General features: G+C 36.1%; 2 protein-coding genes across 9 annotated transcripts in view; one reads left to right on the forward strand and one right to left on the reverse strand.

Annotated features, from left to right (window-relative positions):
* The window catches only part of LOC131691917 (serine/threonine-protein kinase N), a 272,404-nt gene that overhangs the window by 192,380 nt on the left and 60,746 nt on the right, over positions 1–19,278 (forward strand). The window lies entirely within an intron of this gene.
* Positions 3,477–5,436, reverse strand: LOC131691921 (UDP-glucosyltransferase 2-like). The gene is made up of 2 exons (XM_058978682.1): positions 5,239–5,436; positions 3,477–5,169 (listed from the first exon to the last, which is right to left on the reverse strand). The coding sequence occupies exons 1-2, from the start codon at positions 5,401–5,403 to the stop codon at positions 3,781–3,783; spliced, it is 1,554 nt and encodes a 517-aa protein (XP_058834665.1). The 5' UTR covers positions 5,404–5,436; the 3' UTR covers positions 3,477–3,780.

Raw genomic sequence — 19,278 nt, forward strand, 5'->3', positions numbered from 1 at the left:
CGAAAACTTCAGTGCTAAACTCGTTTAGAAATGTTTCAAAGTTGTTGCAACCATCAACCGTGCCCACTCGAACAAATGTTGGTAGAACCCTCTCAGATTTCAATGAAACTTTCTGTACATGAGAACTTTGTCACAAAAAGCCACTTTGAATACTTTGTGTTTTTTCAAAAATGATCTAGACTGTCTTTTGAAAAGGGTCAAACTTTTCTTTACCATTTTTTTTTTCAAATGACTATAGTCTAAAAATGACAAATGCTACAAACAAAATTTTAGGAGTGATTTTTGCCAAATTAATTAAATTAATTTGCCAAATTTTTGAATAAAAATATTGAAAAAATTCTTTATCGACTACTACACTGAAAAAAATCGATTTCAAAAATTTTAAGTCGATTTATTAAAAAAACCATCCTAGTTTTAAGTAATATAAAACGTAGAACAAAACAAAATTGGCCCTTTTAGGCTAACGCAAACGTGCCTTATCAAATAAACGAATTGAATAAAAAAACCATCTTTGATTTTGATGAAATTTTGTTTCAACATAAGTAATTATGTTCCATACCTACTGTCAAAAATCAAGTTGGGCACTTTCAAGGAAAAAAAGCTTTTTATAAAAACTTTTCCTTGTCCAAATTGAATATCTTTCAGTGTATTTTTATCGAAAACTAAACCAATGAAAGTCATAATCATCTCAGAATCCAATTTGCCAACTGCTAGTTGCCTGATACATGCAAAAAGTATCAGTAACGAATTTGGTATATATACATAACAAACTTGAATGAAGACTGGAAGATTGGAAGACTGGATTTAACTCTCCAAAGAACATAATTTAGAGACTTGGTGTCTTCATTGAAGTTGTTGAGACTGATATTAGAACAAATTGGTAGAAGCCATGAAGGTATTCAGAGTATCGAAATATATTATGTTATTAGCGAAAAATACCGTTTATGACAATAATTTTAATTATTTTAATTAATATTAATGTTTACAATAACTCTTACATTTGTTTGGCCTTCTGCAAAGTTGTTTAGCATAATGAAATACACAACTTTGGCCAGGGGTTCAGTCTCTCACACTTACAACAAAGGAGTTATAATCAAGAAGATTTAATAAAATTTCGTAAATATTCTTCTACAGAGTGCTATCATGTCATCGACAAAGTTGTTTCTTATATCATTCTCAACAACTTTACTGAAGACACTAAGTTTCTAAAAATGTTTTTGGAAGTGTTAATTCTCCATTATTATTTCTTGGGGGTAATAATCACCAAAATAATTACTTCCGGAGAGCGCTGCATTGTGCTATAAAACTCAGAGATATTGATCCTATATAGTTTACGGTTTCGGAATTATGTGATTTTGACCTCGAAGAACTGCTTTTAAAATAAATGTTTTAGTATTGTATGCCTTGAAGATGCATAACTTGAGAACGGAACCTTTTATACGAAATATAAATATGCCATTCAACTCAGCACCCAGATACAATTGATTGGTATAATCTGATCAGGGTTCATGGTTGGGCACCCCACCAAATCCGGCTATTGCACGGAGAAAGTTGAAGCTTCGTTGGCCTGATACCTAATGTGACATTCTCAGGTACTTATAGAGTAGAACTAGACACCAAGATAATTTGAATTGTTGAAGCTTTAGTTGCGCTTCTTTGAAAAATACAGATAGCTTTGTCGTCTCCGTGGAGAATTCGGTAGCCATCTGAAGAGTGGACAAATTGTCCTAGGTATGTTAAAAGGGTCCTTGCAGATCAACAGCTTTGGGTCCTGCAACAGACACTACTCAATCAGCCGTCAATAGGCAGCTTGCGGGAATTGATGTCATTCGTCAGTGTCATTCAAATAAAAAAATTAGATTTAGTTACATGTAGCTAAAGATTAGTGTTATGGGATCATTGTGCGAAAAATGCATATGTTTTTCAAACTAATTTAGCAAAAAGTTATTTTAAATCAGTCAAAAATAATGCTCTGTGAAAATGCGTTAATAGAAAGTTAGTCCAAAATATCTAATATAATATCCAAGAACACTGATGTCATCTGCTCTTTGCAAAAGTAGACCATTTCAATGTTTGTTTAACGCAACGTAGGGCAATCGTTCGCTCCTTTGCCGTTGAGAAATCCAATTTGAGTAGCTAACAATAAGCCATTTACTTCGACCCGATTGCGATGCGGTACAGGATCATTTTCAGATCTCAACTCCAGATACAGGAATGCATTATAATCGTCCGATACGAGTTGTGATCGGAGGCTGGTTTTTCCGATGTTGGAATAGCGATCACTCTCACTTGTCTCCAAGCTAGGGGTACTTGTTGAATAAATTCATCAAACGCTTTGTCGTAGAACCCGGCAGATTCGTCAACAAGTTGATTTCTGAGCATTCTGACTTGCTCCACCATCGAAAATGGTGATTCGTTCACGGTATCTTGAGGGGAAGCAACACGGTAGGATTTCTGTACCGCCACAGAATCCGGGCAGATATTTTGGCGCCATCGATTATCCAGCGGTCGTAATAAATATTCCACGTTTTCGTTGGTATTGTTTCGTTTGCGTATACGTTGGGTAATACCCCAAGAGTGTTTGTCGATGGTTCCCTCGTTAACCCATGGACGAACCAGTACCAATAACCTACATTTTTGGCCTTTGTCAAAATCCTCATTTCCGTTTCCAATGTCGCATACTTCCTGGAGTTGTCGGGTGTTCCAACCATTTGCAAGACATGGATGCCTACTCCGCGTACAAGTCTGAGCACTCTTTGTCCGACCTCGGGGTGAAAGTTCGCGTTTGACACACGTTTCGTCTGAGCTTCAATCGCGCTGTTGAAAATTAAAATGTCCAAACACGCGTGCTCCTCCTTCGAAAGAAGTTGTTCAGTAGACTCTACTTGGTAAGATATTGTGATCGCGTAGCTCTTTCAAACAATGTACTGTTATACGATACATTGATTGTTACCTGCGGTCTTAAACCGTTAGCGATTGTAATTACGGCAGATTGTCGCTAGCGTGGTGATCAGTGTTTAGCTTTCACATGCGATCCAATCGCGACGATGTTGAGCAGGGGGATAAATCTAACGTCCTTGGACGTGCTGGTACTATAAAGATTTCATAAAGATCGTGGAGTAAGGTTGATCGATCTTCATTATAAAAGCAACCCTATGCCGTACAGCAAGAGTTGTAGTCTGCCAAGAAAAGCCTCGTTGTGGGGAGGAGTTGCACAGAATCACAAACCCGTCATTGACCAACCGATGTTTTAAGGGGAATATGGATGACAGCTATGTAAAAGTCCTTTGGATTTTACTTGACAAGCGATGATTTCAATGGCTGTTATCGAGCGAAGATTGGTTCTGTAGAAGGAATTGGTTTTTGATACCCACTTCTACGTAGGGGATTATTCGATTCCACTGAATGATGTTCAAATCGTGGATGTTAAGCTTAATTTCGGAAATTAATCAAGTTTCACAAATGCAAATGCATCTTAGTAAATGTTTATTAAAATTTTGAAAGAATCTATTTTCGGTGGGAAATTTCTGCGATCACGCTGTAGAACAGTGATGAAATCCTTTACCTCGTTTGAGGAATTATCGATCGAATAATACAATCGCTGCTAGGAGGGGGCATACAGCAGTTCAAAAATGTTCTCACCGCAAGGAAATTTTGAGTGTTTATTCTCTATCTTATCACTTGTTTGAGTGGAATACAATATATATTTACCTATACTGAATACCGGCGAGATGATAATAGAAGACGAAAAAATGTATGTTTTCTCCTTCCTCTATCACATTAATACTGTTTTTGTTTCTTCGGCTTTCCACCACCAAAAAGCCTAGCAACTCCTTTACAAGCAACTTTAAGTACCTTAATCACTAGATAGACAGCGACTAATATCACCGCTATCACGTCCAACATGTGTGACTGAAAGAAATTCAGGTCTGCTCCCTGATAATGCATATGAACAGCCCCTTTGTGACGTATCACGTACTCGATCCAGTAGCAGGCCGTCTCCATGGCAGTTTGAGGTCGATCCCGATAAACAGTCGATATTTCCTTAGCTTTCTGGCGGTAGATCGGATTCGTCAGCATTTCGTTCAACAGTTCACTGAACGTAGTCTCATTCATAGTTTCATAATTCACCTCCAAACCCCATCCTTCCCGCACCACATTTGCAACATTTCCAGATTGCTCTGCAAAAATCGGTATACCTAGTACCGGAACTCCATGATACCGGGCTTCAGCTATTCCTCCCAAGCCTCCGTGGGCAACGAATAAAACTACATTTTTATGCGCCAGAACATCATCCTGGGGGAGCCACTTCTTAGTCATAACGTTAGCCGGTTGATTCGGAAAGCTATCCGCCTCCCACTTCCACAGGATCCGTTGTTTCAATTTGCCCAAGCTTTTCACGAAAATTTCCATCTTATGAGCTGGCAGATCAGTCGATTTGAGATTGGATCCTAAACAGAAATAGATAGCGCCATGCTTGTCGGCTCCGTCCAACCATTCCTGGATGTCCTTCGGTAGCGGATCCGGTTTGGTTTTAATCTGTAGTCCTCCTACTTCAACTGCGTTCTGGAGATACGGCCTCGCGCCACCATGCGAAAAATGGGAGTTCAGCAGTAGCAAAGAAACATTTTTCCGCACATCTTCGTAGCTTGGATAGCGACCCGAGGGGAAGTTCCAATCGTAATACGGTTTTTGTTTGTATTGTGTATACACTCCGATTATGTCTTCCACACAGGCTACCAGGAAATTTTTCAATCTTGACGAAAATTTCGTGAAATCTTGCTTACCAAGCATCATATTTGGACTAGCTGCTATCTCTCTAGGATTCCCCACAAATTCAGAAGTGAATTTCGATATGCCGGCAGTCCAAAGCACCACCGTTGGAGCCTCAAAATGGGGACCATAACCTAGTATGAAATCCGCTACAAACAGTCCTGCGATCACGAGATCAAATTTCTCCTTTTTCAGTTCCAAAAAATCCGGATGATTGACGGTATCGTTGGCCACCACCAGCATTCTGTTTACCAAACTCGGAAGCTCGGTCAGTATGTTGGGCGGTTTCTCGAGAAACTTTTTCATCTGACTGCTGATGAAATCATCCAGTGGAACAACAATCTCTCGGAAGTTTTTCACCGGTTTCGACAACTTGAACGGGCTGACCATTGTAATCTAGAATTGAAGCTTGACTAAGTAAATTCCTTCAAAAGCAGTCCTCACATTTTGATCGAAGCTACTTACCTCATGGCCACGCTCGGCTAACCCTTTCAGCAGGGCTTGAGCAACAAGTACGTGTGATTTCCCGGGACTCGGATCGATGCAAAGTATTCGACTGGTTTCTGCGAAACCAAAAAGCACCAGAGGACAAAAAGTGCAAATCACCTTGATCAGTAATGACGCCTTCATCGTTTATGTTGACCCGACCGTCTTTGTCTGGAATCTACACGCAACTGGTTAGTCGTTTGAATCACTTGTATCTTTTATTACATGCAGACGGTGAGCACAGTCGTGGATGTTGGACGAAACTTTGCTAATCATAGGATCTGGTCTGCATTGGTGTATGTCTAATGTTGTCTAATGTTACTGAGGTAAGGCCCCAATTTCATAAGTCAGAGGCACATTTCAAAGCATCTCGGGTTCTTACAAGAGCAACATTCGCATGTCTCCACGGAACATTACACTTGTATTCGTGATTGTTTCAATCCCTATCAATACTATAGCAATAAACGAAACAAGTATTGATGATAAGATTGTCGAAATTATGACTATACACAGTGTTGTACATGATTAGTCAAATTTATTACCCCAGTATTTCTTTTTTTGCATAACATGTTACGAGAATTTCTTAAGTATTACATGTGATAATAATAATAACAATAATTATAATCATAATTATGATTGTAATTATAATTAATACCTGTCCTTTAATACATTCGCCGATTAAACCTCTAAAAATTAGAATATTTTGTTATTGGTTTTCCGATCCCACTATTGGATCATCATCAGGATATCACATCCGTATATTTCCAACAGTCCAGTATTTGGAATTGTGAATTTCAATTGGCAATATAGGTTTAAAAATTCTCGGAATTGCATCAGAAGATTGCATTTCATGGTCATAGAGCTTTGTGGCTTGACCCCGGAATGATCATTCCGGAGCAGGTTTCAATGGGGCCATGAGTAGCCTTTTCGAGGTCAAATTGTCATGTGGTTCCCTAACGATAAATAACAGTATTTTGAGACAATTGCAAAAAGCTAGTTTACGATGGTTTCAGGTTTCTTTTTTCCGTAGATACTGCAAAAATAAAAGAATAGACTCTTGGCTATCATTAAAAAGATATTAAGAGTTAACGTAATCTTTCCATAGAATTTTACATGTAAAATTACAGCTAGAGGATCATTCGTCTGTGCCATTCTCTATTTTCTAATGTTTTCTTTTGTTTTGAAAGTCGATTTCTTCTCTCAAATATATCCAGCACTTTGTAGACTATTGACTCGTCCATGGTCATAACCATGGACTATTAACTCGTCCATTATCATAATATCTGGTCCGCTTAAAATCCAAACGCATAAAACTAGGGATTTCACGGAATTGATTTGATGTACGAAAAATGTACTTGTAGGAATTATGGCATTTTATTGTACTTTTATAAAATGATGCAAGTGATTCCGCTGAGCTCATAGACTCTCTTTAGCGCCATCAGCTTCAACGGTCATTTTTCACAAAATCGTGCCATTCGGGCTTCGAGTTAATCGTTTTAATGGTGATTAAAAGCTTGGTTTTGAGTCCGCAGCTGCAAATTCCTTGCCAGATCATCGCTTTCCAGGTGAATTAATTGACCAACACAGTTTGATTTTTTTTCAGGACATCTCGTCGTGCTCTGGTCATATAAAAGCTCTATCCCGGTTCTGAAATTCGTCTTGAATCGCCGTCCATGATAATGTGCCCTCTGTATTACGTCAGAACCCTGTTGTACAACTTCTGGGAGCGATTATGGGCCACCAGATACATCTTCATCGCCCTGTTCGATTGCTCGAAGGCACGGTACCTGGTCGCAATCCTCCGGACGGTTGATGTCGTATTTTTGTGACATCCCAATGCGAGAGCCCTTGGTTTTACTTGATTAACCTAACCACTTTCCGGTTCCAATGTCGATTCAAAGTTTCAACACGACGCTGCAATGAACCTCCCGGGACACACTTTTACGATCACGGAGGCAAACCTCGCGTTTTCAAAGCAAATCGGTATCAAAACATTCCAAATCCAACTAGAGAATAAATAACGCGTATTATAAGTGGACCAGATTTTAGAAAATAACGGAGAGTATCAGTAATTTATACAAAGCCATCCATATACTACGTGGACAATTTAGGGGAGGGTAGGAGTCACGAGAAAGTCCACGCTTGTCCATGGGGAGGGGGGGTGGTAGTATGGGACATGTCCACGTGGACTTTTTTGACTTATAAAAAAAGAAAACAAGTCTGAATCGTAATTGGTGTGAGATTCAAGATTTTGAAATATTCGAAATGCTTATAAGGGACCGTTCATAAACCACGTAGACCGAAATTTGAGAATTTCCAACCCCCCCTCCCCCCTAGTAGACTTTAGTACTTTAGACTTTTACCAACCCTCCCCCCCCCAAGCCAAAAGTCTACGTAGTTTTTTTTATTCGCGGGAGATGTGAAATTAGCAAGAATCACATTATAATATTCAATTAAAAATTAGCGTTCAGATTTATTTTAAGCTTTTTAAATATTAAAGAAAGGTTTTTTACATTGGTTTTTTGTCTATGATTGATAAAATCAATTAATACCGATTCAAGGTGCTTTCCAACGTTTGTGTAGCAGAATACTTCTTTTCAAGGTTAGTCACACAAATATATGTAAAAAGATATATTGCTCTAACTAGCTTAAATTTTGGCCGAAGTGCAACCTACACCAACAATGCAGAATTGCTAAACACTTTTTGAGCCTTATTGGTACATTCAAAATTGTTAAATTATAAGAAACAATTACAAAATAATACTGTCGATGTGTACTATCATCTAGACTAAAATAATAAACCAAACATGCATACAAATTTCACTTTTTGTGAACAAATTTCAATATTTCTAAGATAATAAGATAATCTAAACGGCCTTATTTGATTAAGGGAACGAAGCTATTTAAATCTACCCAAAAATATTTATTTTTCTTATGTAATTAATAGCCGTATCACCTAAGAGTATTATCGAAAAGTATCAAATATCCGAATATTTTCGAAGAAAAATATAGTAGAACCGGTTTGCACGGAGTTGCGTAGGGTCAAGACGTAAAATTAAACGGGTGTTTAAAGATTTTGAAATCAGTGTAAATGATTGCAATAGAAACTGATTAACTCGAGTATACACTTTGTTGTAGAAGTTTAACTACACTACTGCTTTAACCACCGAAATCAATTAATAAAAAATAAAAAAAATAATCCACTTATTGTTAAAAATCGGGTGCTTTGTTATTACAATGCTAAACATTAACCATTTTTTAGCTTTTTATGGTTCATACATTTAATGCATGTCTGCTAACTAGTGGTGTCTCAGATGATTTCACAGTCAAAATCTTCCGTCGAGAGGAATTTTGTGCGTTCGTCTTTGGAACTGACATTTTGTATTATTCCTAGACAAAACTATATCAAAATATACGCAAGAAACAACAAGTGTGAGATTGTCCAAAAAAAACCGTGGGTTCTGGGTTGAGTGGTCGCTTAATGAGTAGTTGCCTCAATAGTGTACTAGCTTTGAAGTGTCTGCATAAATACTGAATAGACCGATATTTTGAATACAACTCTCTTTAAATCCAATTTATAATAAGTAATACGAATAATAAAAAATAAAAGTCTACGTAGACTTTTGCAAAGACCCCCCTCCCCCCTCGTAGACAAACGTAGACTTTTGCCAGACCCCCCCCCCCGTCCCCCCTATGAGTCTACGTGGTTTATGAACGGCCCCTAACAGCATAGTATGTGAATATGCATGCATGTGTGAAAATTGAAAACATTGAGCCGAGGAAAAAAAATTTCTGTCTGGATTACTTGATGCAATCTTTTGTAACTTGGCCAAATCCTAATTTTCGATTTCAAAGTTTGTGGTTGAAATTACGAACCTATTCAAGAATCCATGGTTTACTTCAATTTTGTCTTATTATGATGAATCTTTAAAACGTAAATATAGAAGACAAATAACATATTTTCATGCAAATATGTTATTTGTCTTCTATATTTACGTTTTAAAGAGTAGTCCACAAATAACATATTTTCATGCAAATTTCACAAATGACTAAAGAAGAGTATGGTGTTCTCTGGTTGAAGATTGAACGCTTTTCATTAAGTTGTGGCGAAAAAGTGAGCTAAGTTTGTGATTTTTTAAAGTGTTTATGCAAATTTTATGTGAAAAAGCGAAAGACCGTTCGTTGATAGCACTATCGAAGATAGAAAAAACAAGCTGAATTAAAAAAAATTTGGTTGTTGGAGCTATGGCCCATCCCCGAAGCGTGTTTTTTGTCAGAGGTTTGCGGTATACGCTCTCCAAACCGAACCGCTTCAGTGAAATCCAAAAACTGAAAATATTATTGAAGAAAAATATATTGTGGTGTACTTGAACGGACCGGTTCCCCAATATTTTTTTTTTCTTGCGAAAAAAACATGTTGTTGTGATGTTCAAAATTTTAAACAAAAATTCACTGCAAAGAATCGAATTTTTTTGATGGAAAAGGAACCGTTCAGGTACACGAGAATTAAAGTTAAAAAGAAAAAAAATTGGAAATCGGATGACTAGTTTTTGAGATATCACGTTCACCGCAACGGTACTTTTCAAAAAGCTTCATTCCGAGATAATTGCGTTTAAAGTTTTGTGTCCGCTTCATTCGTAGAAGAACCAGCGCGCTGCAAACAGCTGTAATTGAAAATCTAGTGCTCCGATCTGGATGAAATTTCGCACAGATATTTTCAAAAGTGTGTACTTTCAGAAAATTCAACAAAAAAAAATCGATTTGTGAGTTCCAACTTTGTATATAACCCCTTAAGCTAATCCCACTCTAAGCTAGTGTCCGATTATGATGAGACGAAGTCGAAACGTAATTCAACTAATTCAGTTATACGTTTTATGCCCTTCACGATCAAACATGTTTCCGCGTAGGATTGGCCATAGTTACAAAACGGATACGCGGCAGTCTGATTGTCATCGATTCATAGCGTAGCTTGAGTATAGGTGGTGACATGTTCCAGCGTCGGATAAGGCTCTCAAGGTTGGAATAATTTCCGAGGCCAACAATTTGCAAAAAAAGATAAAAGAACTGTTTTTGCGGAAAATGATTTCCTGCAAAAATATAACTACACTAATATGTTCATCGAAAAAAGTCTAGCGTTCGTGCAAAAAATTTTGATTTTTCGAAGCATTGTTATACATGAAATTGGGATAAAATTGTCTGAGGATTTAAAAGTATGGAATTAGGCATTTGAGTTAATACACACCCTGTCTATATTAAGGATTTTTTCTATGAATTTTTCCCCATCCGTTTGTTTGAAACGGATCGATGCGCGAGCTTTAAGCTCAAGCAAACGAATGGGGTCGTAGGTCTTTTATATGCTTAGGCAAAAAAATTATATTAAAAAATAACATTTTTAATATGCTACAATCGAATCCTTCAAACGCAATATACTTGTGCGAGCGAACAGTCTTTTTGGTGGTGAAGCTTTCTCGGCGTCACCTGACAAACATTGAAGGTCATTAAATCTACTTACTTATTCGTCGCTTTGTTTCATACTATTGTCACTGCTAGTGTTTGGATGTTGCTGATTGCTTCGACTTTTGTCTTAAGGTTTGCAGAATTCGATTGTGAAACTATCTTCCTTGTTTTTTGTCATCGTATTGTAGGCACTGACTAGAGCTTCCAAACCGGGAAGCCTGATATTTTCACATTTCCCGGGATTCCCGAATTCGAATGAATTTGCCATGAAACATTCCTTTATTATGAATGAACAGATGATCCGATTGGTCTAATATTTTTATGTTCCTCTTAGTTTCTCGACTAGATCGCTAACAATGGGTTTTCCAAATAAAAATAAAAGTCAATTTTCAATATTGCAACATAGAAAAGTGCGAAAATAATTTTGTTCACAAACACTTGTAAATATATTCAATTCGCTACTTCTAAACTGATTGAGACTTGAACAATATACTACAATATACGAAACATAACGAAAAAATACTGAATAAAATAAAAATTTCTAGCCCCTTGCTTGTTTCAGATTTAGTAACAAACCGCTATTGCAATCACTTACATGAGCAACAATACATAAAGAAAACGTACGTTAATGTTATCTGATCGAATAAATATTTTCATTTGTCTATTCAATATGCCTACGCTTTGGTGAAATAGCACTCTTCTAGTCAATATTCAATGTTAATAAGTGTATGTGTGTATACAATCGTAAACATACTTCATAGATGATCCCTGGAGACGGAAGGTGATAGCTCTACTGTATATCCAACGACCCGTTACAAGAATATCACGTACATCCGAGATCGCCTATATATACAATAAGCTTTGCATCAATACATCCAGGTATCAAATGTATAGCTTCGTGCAATTCGCTCGCACTTCCGCAAAACAAAATTTAAATTTTCTACTTTGCTTGTGTACATTGGGACAATTTTTATAAATCTCGTTTTATTTATCTGATCTATCAAAAGGAGTGGAAATCAAATAATACGAACAAGTTGGAAACATCGTCGCCATATTCGAATATAGCTATAGTCGCATACAAAGACTATGACTAGATCAGTGTGCAGAAATAATTGAGTAGTTTATAGAATTCATATTTCAACCATCTTGTAGAGGAGCGGAAATGTGACATCAATTTTCTCGTTAATTGGGCATTTATTTATGCATGCTGTTATCATCAAATTATCGAAAGTATGGAACTCCAAACTCGCTTTTGAGGGTGCAGTATTTTTGGATGGCCTTAAGATCACACATTCCTGACACCCTATCCCCCGTAACATACAGCTTAGAACTAAACTTTTTTTCGATTTCTTATACCAATAGCGAGCGATGTACGTAGGGTTTTTTTCGATATTCTGTTTTTGCACGAAATGGCGCTCTTTTTAGTGAAAAAACACTGAAAACATCATTAAAATTGACACAAAATTGTTGATTAAAAAAATGAAAAAAAAAATAATAAAATCCTACGTACGTCGCTTGAGAAGTTAATTTTGAATGTACTGAAAAAATTTCAAAACGATCAAAAATCATTTATTCGAGTTATGATTCCGGCCAGCTCAAAAAATGTGGTCTCGAGAAAAACGCGGATAAAGTTTTTAATACGCTCGTGCTATACATAAGAAACGTTTCGGTAGAATTGAAAATTTGAACATTTAGCAAATATTGTCGCCTGTGGGTTTTTGATATATCATTTTCAAGGCCCTAAAGCACGTTTTAGATCAATAAAAAATTTCGATTTTTTTAAATTTTACAGTGATGTGACCCCTTAAAATAACTCTAACTCGAAAAGTATACTTTGTATTTGAAATCTTTTAGTTTCATTCCAAAGGTTAGAAAATTTCCTGTTGAATGGTGTCCCCATATCCATCAATTGAGTAGTTTTAGAGGAATTCCACGAAGATCTGTCCGAAAATAATTAAAATCGTCCATCTTGAATCCCTATGAAACTTTACACATTTCATCGGCATGGAAGACTAAACATTTTCCACAATCAGTAAGATTATTTTGAACCAATTTTTTAAAAGGGCGTGAACATTTCTACGTGCATTAATTTTAATTTTTTTTGTTCGATTACTGTATTTTATACAGCAAAACTTTCTGAGGACGAGTTTGAGAGAATGAATATTTATGTGCGAAAAAAATAAACACTGAAAAAAAATGTGTTTCATTTCTCACAAAAAATAAAATTTGTGTTAAAAATCTAAATTGCAAAAAACCCATTTTTTCTAATTTTTTATATTTTGTCAATAAAAACCTGAAGAGAAAAGAAAACCATTTGAAAGCTATACGAAAACAATTAAAATACTATTCAACCATTAGGTCTAGTTCGATCATATTTTAATTGTTTTCGTATAGCTTTCAAAATTACAATATCACCTTGATGTCAAAGAGAAAGTTACAGGAAATGTTATGAGCCTTTTGAAAAACTTATTATTGTTGATGGAGAAATGCGAACAACTTCTGAAAATGTCGTAAGAAAACAAAAGAATTATGTTGTTAAAACGAAATTTGAAATGTCTCGAGAACTACCACATTTCAAAAAAATTTTATGAGCATTTTGATTTAAAATAGCGTTTAAAATCATATTCAAAAAGAAAATTGTATTTTTTACTGTAAATAGTATGAATTATAAAAATATGTCTAAAGTTGTTACTAGGAAAATTTTTTTATTGAAAGTTTCTCCATACACTGAAAAAGTTTCTTTTACGTCTTTAAAAAGATAAACATTTGATTTTTGACATTTTATGATGGGGTAACGCGAATAACTTTTAAAAAGGGCATAATCACACGAATTAACTGTTTTGTTGGAACAAAATTCCAAATATCTCGATAATTATCGCATTTTAGCAGATTTTTGTTAAATTCATTTTGATTTTAAATAAGACTAAGAATTATATTCTGTAATAAAATTACAGTTTTGTATTTAAAAGTATTTAAATTTAAAAAATGTATAAAGTTATTGCTAGAAAAACTTTTTTACTTCTTCAGGTTTTTGATTCTAAAATATAAAAAAATTAGAAAAATGGGTTTTTTTGCAATTTACATTTTTAACACAATTTTTCGGTTTTGTAAAAAATGACACAACATTTTTTTCAGTGTATATTTTTTTCGCACATAAATATTCATTCCTGAAACTCGTTCTCAGAAATTTTTGCTGTATAAAATACAGTAATCGAACAAAAAAATTGAAATTAATGCACGTACAAATGTTTACGCCCTTTTGAAAAATTGCTCTTGTTTAAAAATATTTCAATTGTCAGAGAAAATAATGGAGTTTCATAAACCGAACACAACTTCAAAGTTTCGTTCGAATCGACGATGGTCATATTTTATGGTCGGCCGATTTCTCACGGAATCCCTCTTTAGTTCTCTTTTAGGGGTGAAGCAGTTAAATTATTTTGAGAAAATTAACAAAAACTTCATCATAAATAAAGTTTTTGTTAATTTTCTCAAAATAATAAATCTTTATTTCCCAAAAGGTGAGTTTTAAGACGATCCATAATTTGTTTTCCTGCAATGTATTCCTATATTTTCTCGCTTTTTGTAATTTCATTATTAAACTTTTTCTGTTGTCGACTTGCATGTGCCTAAAAGACTCTAGTCTAAAAAATATGCTTTATATCCTTATTCTCAAGGTTTCGTTATTTACTATGTATGTGTATTATGTAAATATCTTTTAGTAAAGAGCACTAAATGATTTTACTAGTAAAAAAGCTCAAAATTAGTATTTTCCAAAGGAATTTTGTAAATATTTTCATTTTTAAGTAACAAAATTTATCGTAGCGATTATTCATTCGATGCCTCTTAATATTCTCTATAACTTTTTGACACACTTTATCCCTATATTTTTCATTCCGCTGCAATTTAACAGTAAACACAGCATGACGTCACCACAGATGCAGTTGGATCGAAATGGTCGTTTTTGCATGTGGAATGATGTGCTAAAAATAATTTGTGTCGAAACGAAAAGAGATAATTGTGTGGAGTCAAAGCAAGAATAGTAGAACTTACTGAGATGCATTATTTCGACTATAATAATAGTGATGTTGATTATTTACTTTTTTAAGAAAATTAACGACAATGCTAATAATAACACTAACTTTAAACTAATTTACTTCTAAAAGAATACCAAATTCACTTAACTGAAAGCTATTAATACATTTTTCTCTTTAAAATTATCTTAGCTTCTCAACGAAAACAAAAAGAAATACAATAAGTGCCATACTTTTTCAATCATAGCTAGAATTATAGAAAATAAGATAAACGATTTCAAGTTCAATAACCCAAACACATGAGAACGAGAAAAGATAAGTGTGTCATGTCAAAGAGCAAAGCATGCAGCTCTTTCAGGCGAACAAACTGTATCATTAAAATGTTGAGGTTAACATGAGTATTTTGGTGGAATGAACGAAAAATCAATAAAAAATGTTAACTTTTAAGTTCTAAAAGATTACTTAACCTTATTAACTGAAACAAGTTAGGACACCATACAATAGGAAATTTTCTCACCTTTCTAATGGAACTAAAAGATTTAAAATGCGAAATATTTAAAGACTAACTAGTTATTCATAGAAAAAAGTTCAATAACTCTGTAACGGTTGAGATTTGATGGTTCGTGTAGAACGATTTTTTCCCCCAAAATATGATCCTCTATCAACCCTCGAGAGACCTTGAACCAAACACCCTGTATATTAGAGTGCCCAGAAAAATAATGAATTTTTGAAAACTCACTCGGCCCACCCCTGAGTCGATTCCTAGTCCCACCAGGAGTACTTGCTCCAAATTTGAAGCAAATCGGACAAGTTTAGCTACCGGACCAAGGTGCCTGAAGTTTGTATGGGATTTTTCGACGATTTACATGGAGAAAACCCACTAGCTCGCATTTTCACCGCTAGGTGGCACTGTATGCATCGTATTATCACTGTAAGTGAAAATAAGAAAGATAATTTAATTGTCTACAACTTTGTCGAAGACTGCTAGTCAATCCGGCTTTGTTGAAAGAAGTTATTAAACTTTTAGTGAAGTGATGTTTGAGTCAGTTTTGCATGGGGCCTAGCAGTACGTGGTAGTATATCAGTACCAGGTTCTAACAAACTAAACATTTTTGTGGAATAATGGTTAGATTTAGCTGAATAGTATGTTCGGAAGAATTGCAGTAAATAACACGAGTTATGTTTTGGTTAGAAAATTTTAGTTCCACTTGTGACCGCATAGATAGCGCCAACACTAACTTTTCAACGGAGAGAGATAGAATATCGAGATGTTTGGCAAAATTACTGAAAAAATCTTGTTCTACAACTTTGTAGAAGACACCTAATTTCTATCTCTCTCCGTTGAAAAGTTAGTGTTGGCGCCATCTATGCGGTCACAGCTGGAATTAAAGTTTTCTAACCAAAACATAACTCGTATTATGTACTACAATTCTTCCGAACACATTAGTGAGCTAAACCTAACCATTATTCCATAAAAATGTTTAGTTTGTTAGAACCTAGTACTGATACACTACCATGCACTGCTAGGCCCCATGCAAAACTGACTCAGACATCACTTCGTTATAAGTTTAATAACTTTTTTTGTTCGAGTCGGATCGCTTTGCAGTCTTTAACAAAGTTGTAGATAATAGAATTATCTTCTTAAGTTTCACTTTTGGTGATAATCTGATGTATACAGTGCCCCCTAGCGGTGAAAATGTTCTCAAGTGGGTTTTCTCCATGTAAATTGCCGAAAAATCCCATACAAACTTCAAGCACGTTGGTCCGGTAGCTAGACTTGTTCGATTTGGCTCAAATTTGGAGCAGACACTCCTGGTGGGACTAGGAATCGACTCAGGGGTGGGCCAACGGGAGTCATTTTTTTTTCTGTCACTCCACTGTATATCAATGTTTCGACAGATCTTGCAGCCGATTCTTAGCGTTCGCACGCATTAAAGGACTGGTGCAGGATCGTTGACCCTAAGTGATGCTTTTAGTGTCAATTTCGTCATACTTGATGGTGTTTGCAGTACTGTCAGGGCCATTAACCTGGGATTAACCCTGGGCAAATTGACATTTGCCTTATCATGCTAAAATTGTGTAGTCATTGTTGTGCGAATGTTATCGTAAATACTCTTATCGTGTATTGCTATCACAATCACTAACACCTGTGTAATATACCGAATCCTCGCGGAGATATGCGAACCTAACACTGTCAAAAACAGACGCATCGCAAGGTAATAGAAGAACAAATTGTCAAAAGTAAACGTGGGTTATAAAATTAATTTATTATGATATTTTTTTTCGTCAAATATAAAGTAACAATTCAGTGTACCAGGACTCCCTTCCTGAGACTTAACCTCTCGTTTTTTATAGGATAGGCAGACTGTTTAAACAAATTGAAAAAAAAACAAAATATTCCAGTTACCTTTGTGTCGTGTAGATTCCAGTAAAATGTCACTGGCATTTGTACATCAAATAAACTGGCGAAGTGGGAATCTGGAAAATAATTTTATTGTCTACAACTTCGTGGAAAACTTCAAATCCATATAACTTCATTAGAAGTAGTTCTGAATCTTCTAACGAAGTCTGAGTTAGTTCTGCGCGGTACCCAATATCTGGTAGAACTGTAGTCATTTTCCGGGATGGTTAGGTGTAGCTGAGTATTTTTTTTGGGAGTAATATACAATATATGTCATCTTTTGGTCTAAAAATTTTAGTTCCGCATTTTACTAATCTGCAAGAAACAATTATTTTTACGAATATTTGTTAAAAAACTGTTGCCAAGATGCTGCCAGATACTGATGACATTAATTCAAAACATAGAATCCGAACTTTGTTTTAATGATGTTAGGTATTGTTCCCTTGATGCACAAATTTGGTTTTATCCAAATTTTTCTTTGAGTGAGAATCTTTGCGTAGCGTTCTGAATAATTTAGAATTAAGAGAGAAGTATACAGAAAATTTAAAAAAATCCATTCAAATTCTAATAGGCGAAATTTTCTCTTTTTAGTTTCTAGTTATTTTCTGCAACTGAAAAAGACAGTTGAAACGGCTAAAATCATAGAATAATGCATGATTATAGTTTATTTGATTTAAATTAGAGCTATATGTATATCTTAATTTAGCACATATTTTCAAAATTGCTTTCCTTGAAAAATAATATTTGGTCTCAAACCCGCGAAAAACTAAGCCAAGGTAAAAGTATCGAGAAAAACTGCGTCAATTTGCAACAATACGTGTAATAAATGTTTCCACTTTTTCAGCTTTCGTTCACAAATTCAAACAACGCACACCTCACACGCACACCATGTCACCCAGCTACCGCTTAGTTTTGTTTGTTTTTGTAGAACTTCGCAAACAACTTGACCAAGTCTCACTTGATGATGATAAGAGCACTACAACAGACGTGGCTCAGAGCAACGATTTTAGACGTTCAAATTCGTATAATGACTTTAATCGAGCAGGACGCGATGAATATGTTGCATCTATTTCTACATGGGCGTGTTTCGTTTCCTCGTGATTTATAACCGCTGAACTTGTATCATTGGGTTAATTTGTGGACGGGCACGAAATTATTTTTTCTTCAATTCGTCTTCTGCTTTTCTGCCCTGCCGCACATCATCCGTTTCAGTCTTCTCACAATCCAACAAAAAGCTTTGAACACTAAATATGCCGTCCCTGCAAGGAACACAACCACATCAACGGAATTATTCTGCCAAATGTTCAAATCCACCCCCTGATAGTGCAACTGTGGTGCTCCCCTGTACCGTATCACGTACTCCACCCAGTAGCAGGCCAACTCCATCGCACTTTGAGGCCGATCCCGGTATACCTCCGAAATGTGCTTGATCACTGCCCTGAACTGGGGTTCATTCAACATTCTGTCAATGGTTTCAGCGAACTGTTCTCTACTCATCGTATGGTAGTCCACTTCCAAGGCCCATCCTTCAACGACTGCGGAGCGAACGTTTCCAGCCTGTTCGGCATAGAGCGGGAGTCCCAAAACAGGCACACCATGGTATCTGGCTTCGGCCATTCCGCCTAGACCGCCGTGTGAAATGAACAGCACTACATTCTTGTGGGCCAACACTTCGTTCTGCGGTAGCCACTTCTGCGTCATCACATTCGCCGGTTGATCCGGAAAACCGTCCGTTTCCCACTTCCACAGAACTCGCTGCTTCAGTTTAGCTAGTGTTTTCACGAAAATCTTCAACTTTTCCATCGGTATATCAGCCGATTTCAAAGTTGCTCCCAAGGAAAAGTAAATGGCTCCATGTTCTGCCCCATCCAGCCACTGCTGAACGTTCTCCGGCAGCGGATCTAGTTTGGTTTTAATCTGGAGTCCTCCCACTTCAATCACATTTTGAAGATATGGTCGAGGTGTTCCGGCCGAAAAGTGACTGTTCAGCAGTACCAACGAAACATTCCTTCTAACGTCGTCATAACTGGGGTACCGATCCGGGGGGAAATTCCAATCGTAAAACTTTCGCTGATAGTGCGATGCAAACGGGAGTGCTAGTGCCTCCACCGAATGGATCAGGAAATTTCG

Source organism: Topomyia yanbarensis, chromosome 3, assembly GCF_030247195.1.
Source record: "Topomyia yanbarensis strain Yona2022 chromosome 3, ASM3024719v1, whole genome shotgun sequence".
NCBI lineage: Eukaryota > Metazoa > Arthropoda > Insecta > Diptera > Culicidae > Topomyia > Topomyia yanbarensis.

What these genes read in the sequence shown, in the direction of transcription:
- LOC131691921 (XM_058978682.1), bottom strand. Translation starts at nt 5,403, where the DNA reads ATGAAGGCGTCATTACTGATCAAGGTGATTTGCACTTTTTGTCCTCTG. An exon ending in TAGCCGAGCGTGGCCATGAG is followed by an intron (nt 5,170 to 5,238) that starts GTAAGTAGCTTC and finishes CTTCAATTCTAG; the next exon opens with ATTACAATGGTCAGCCCGTT.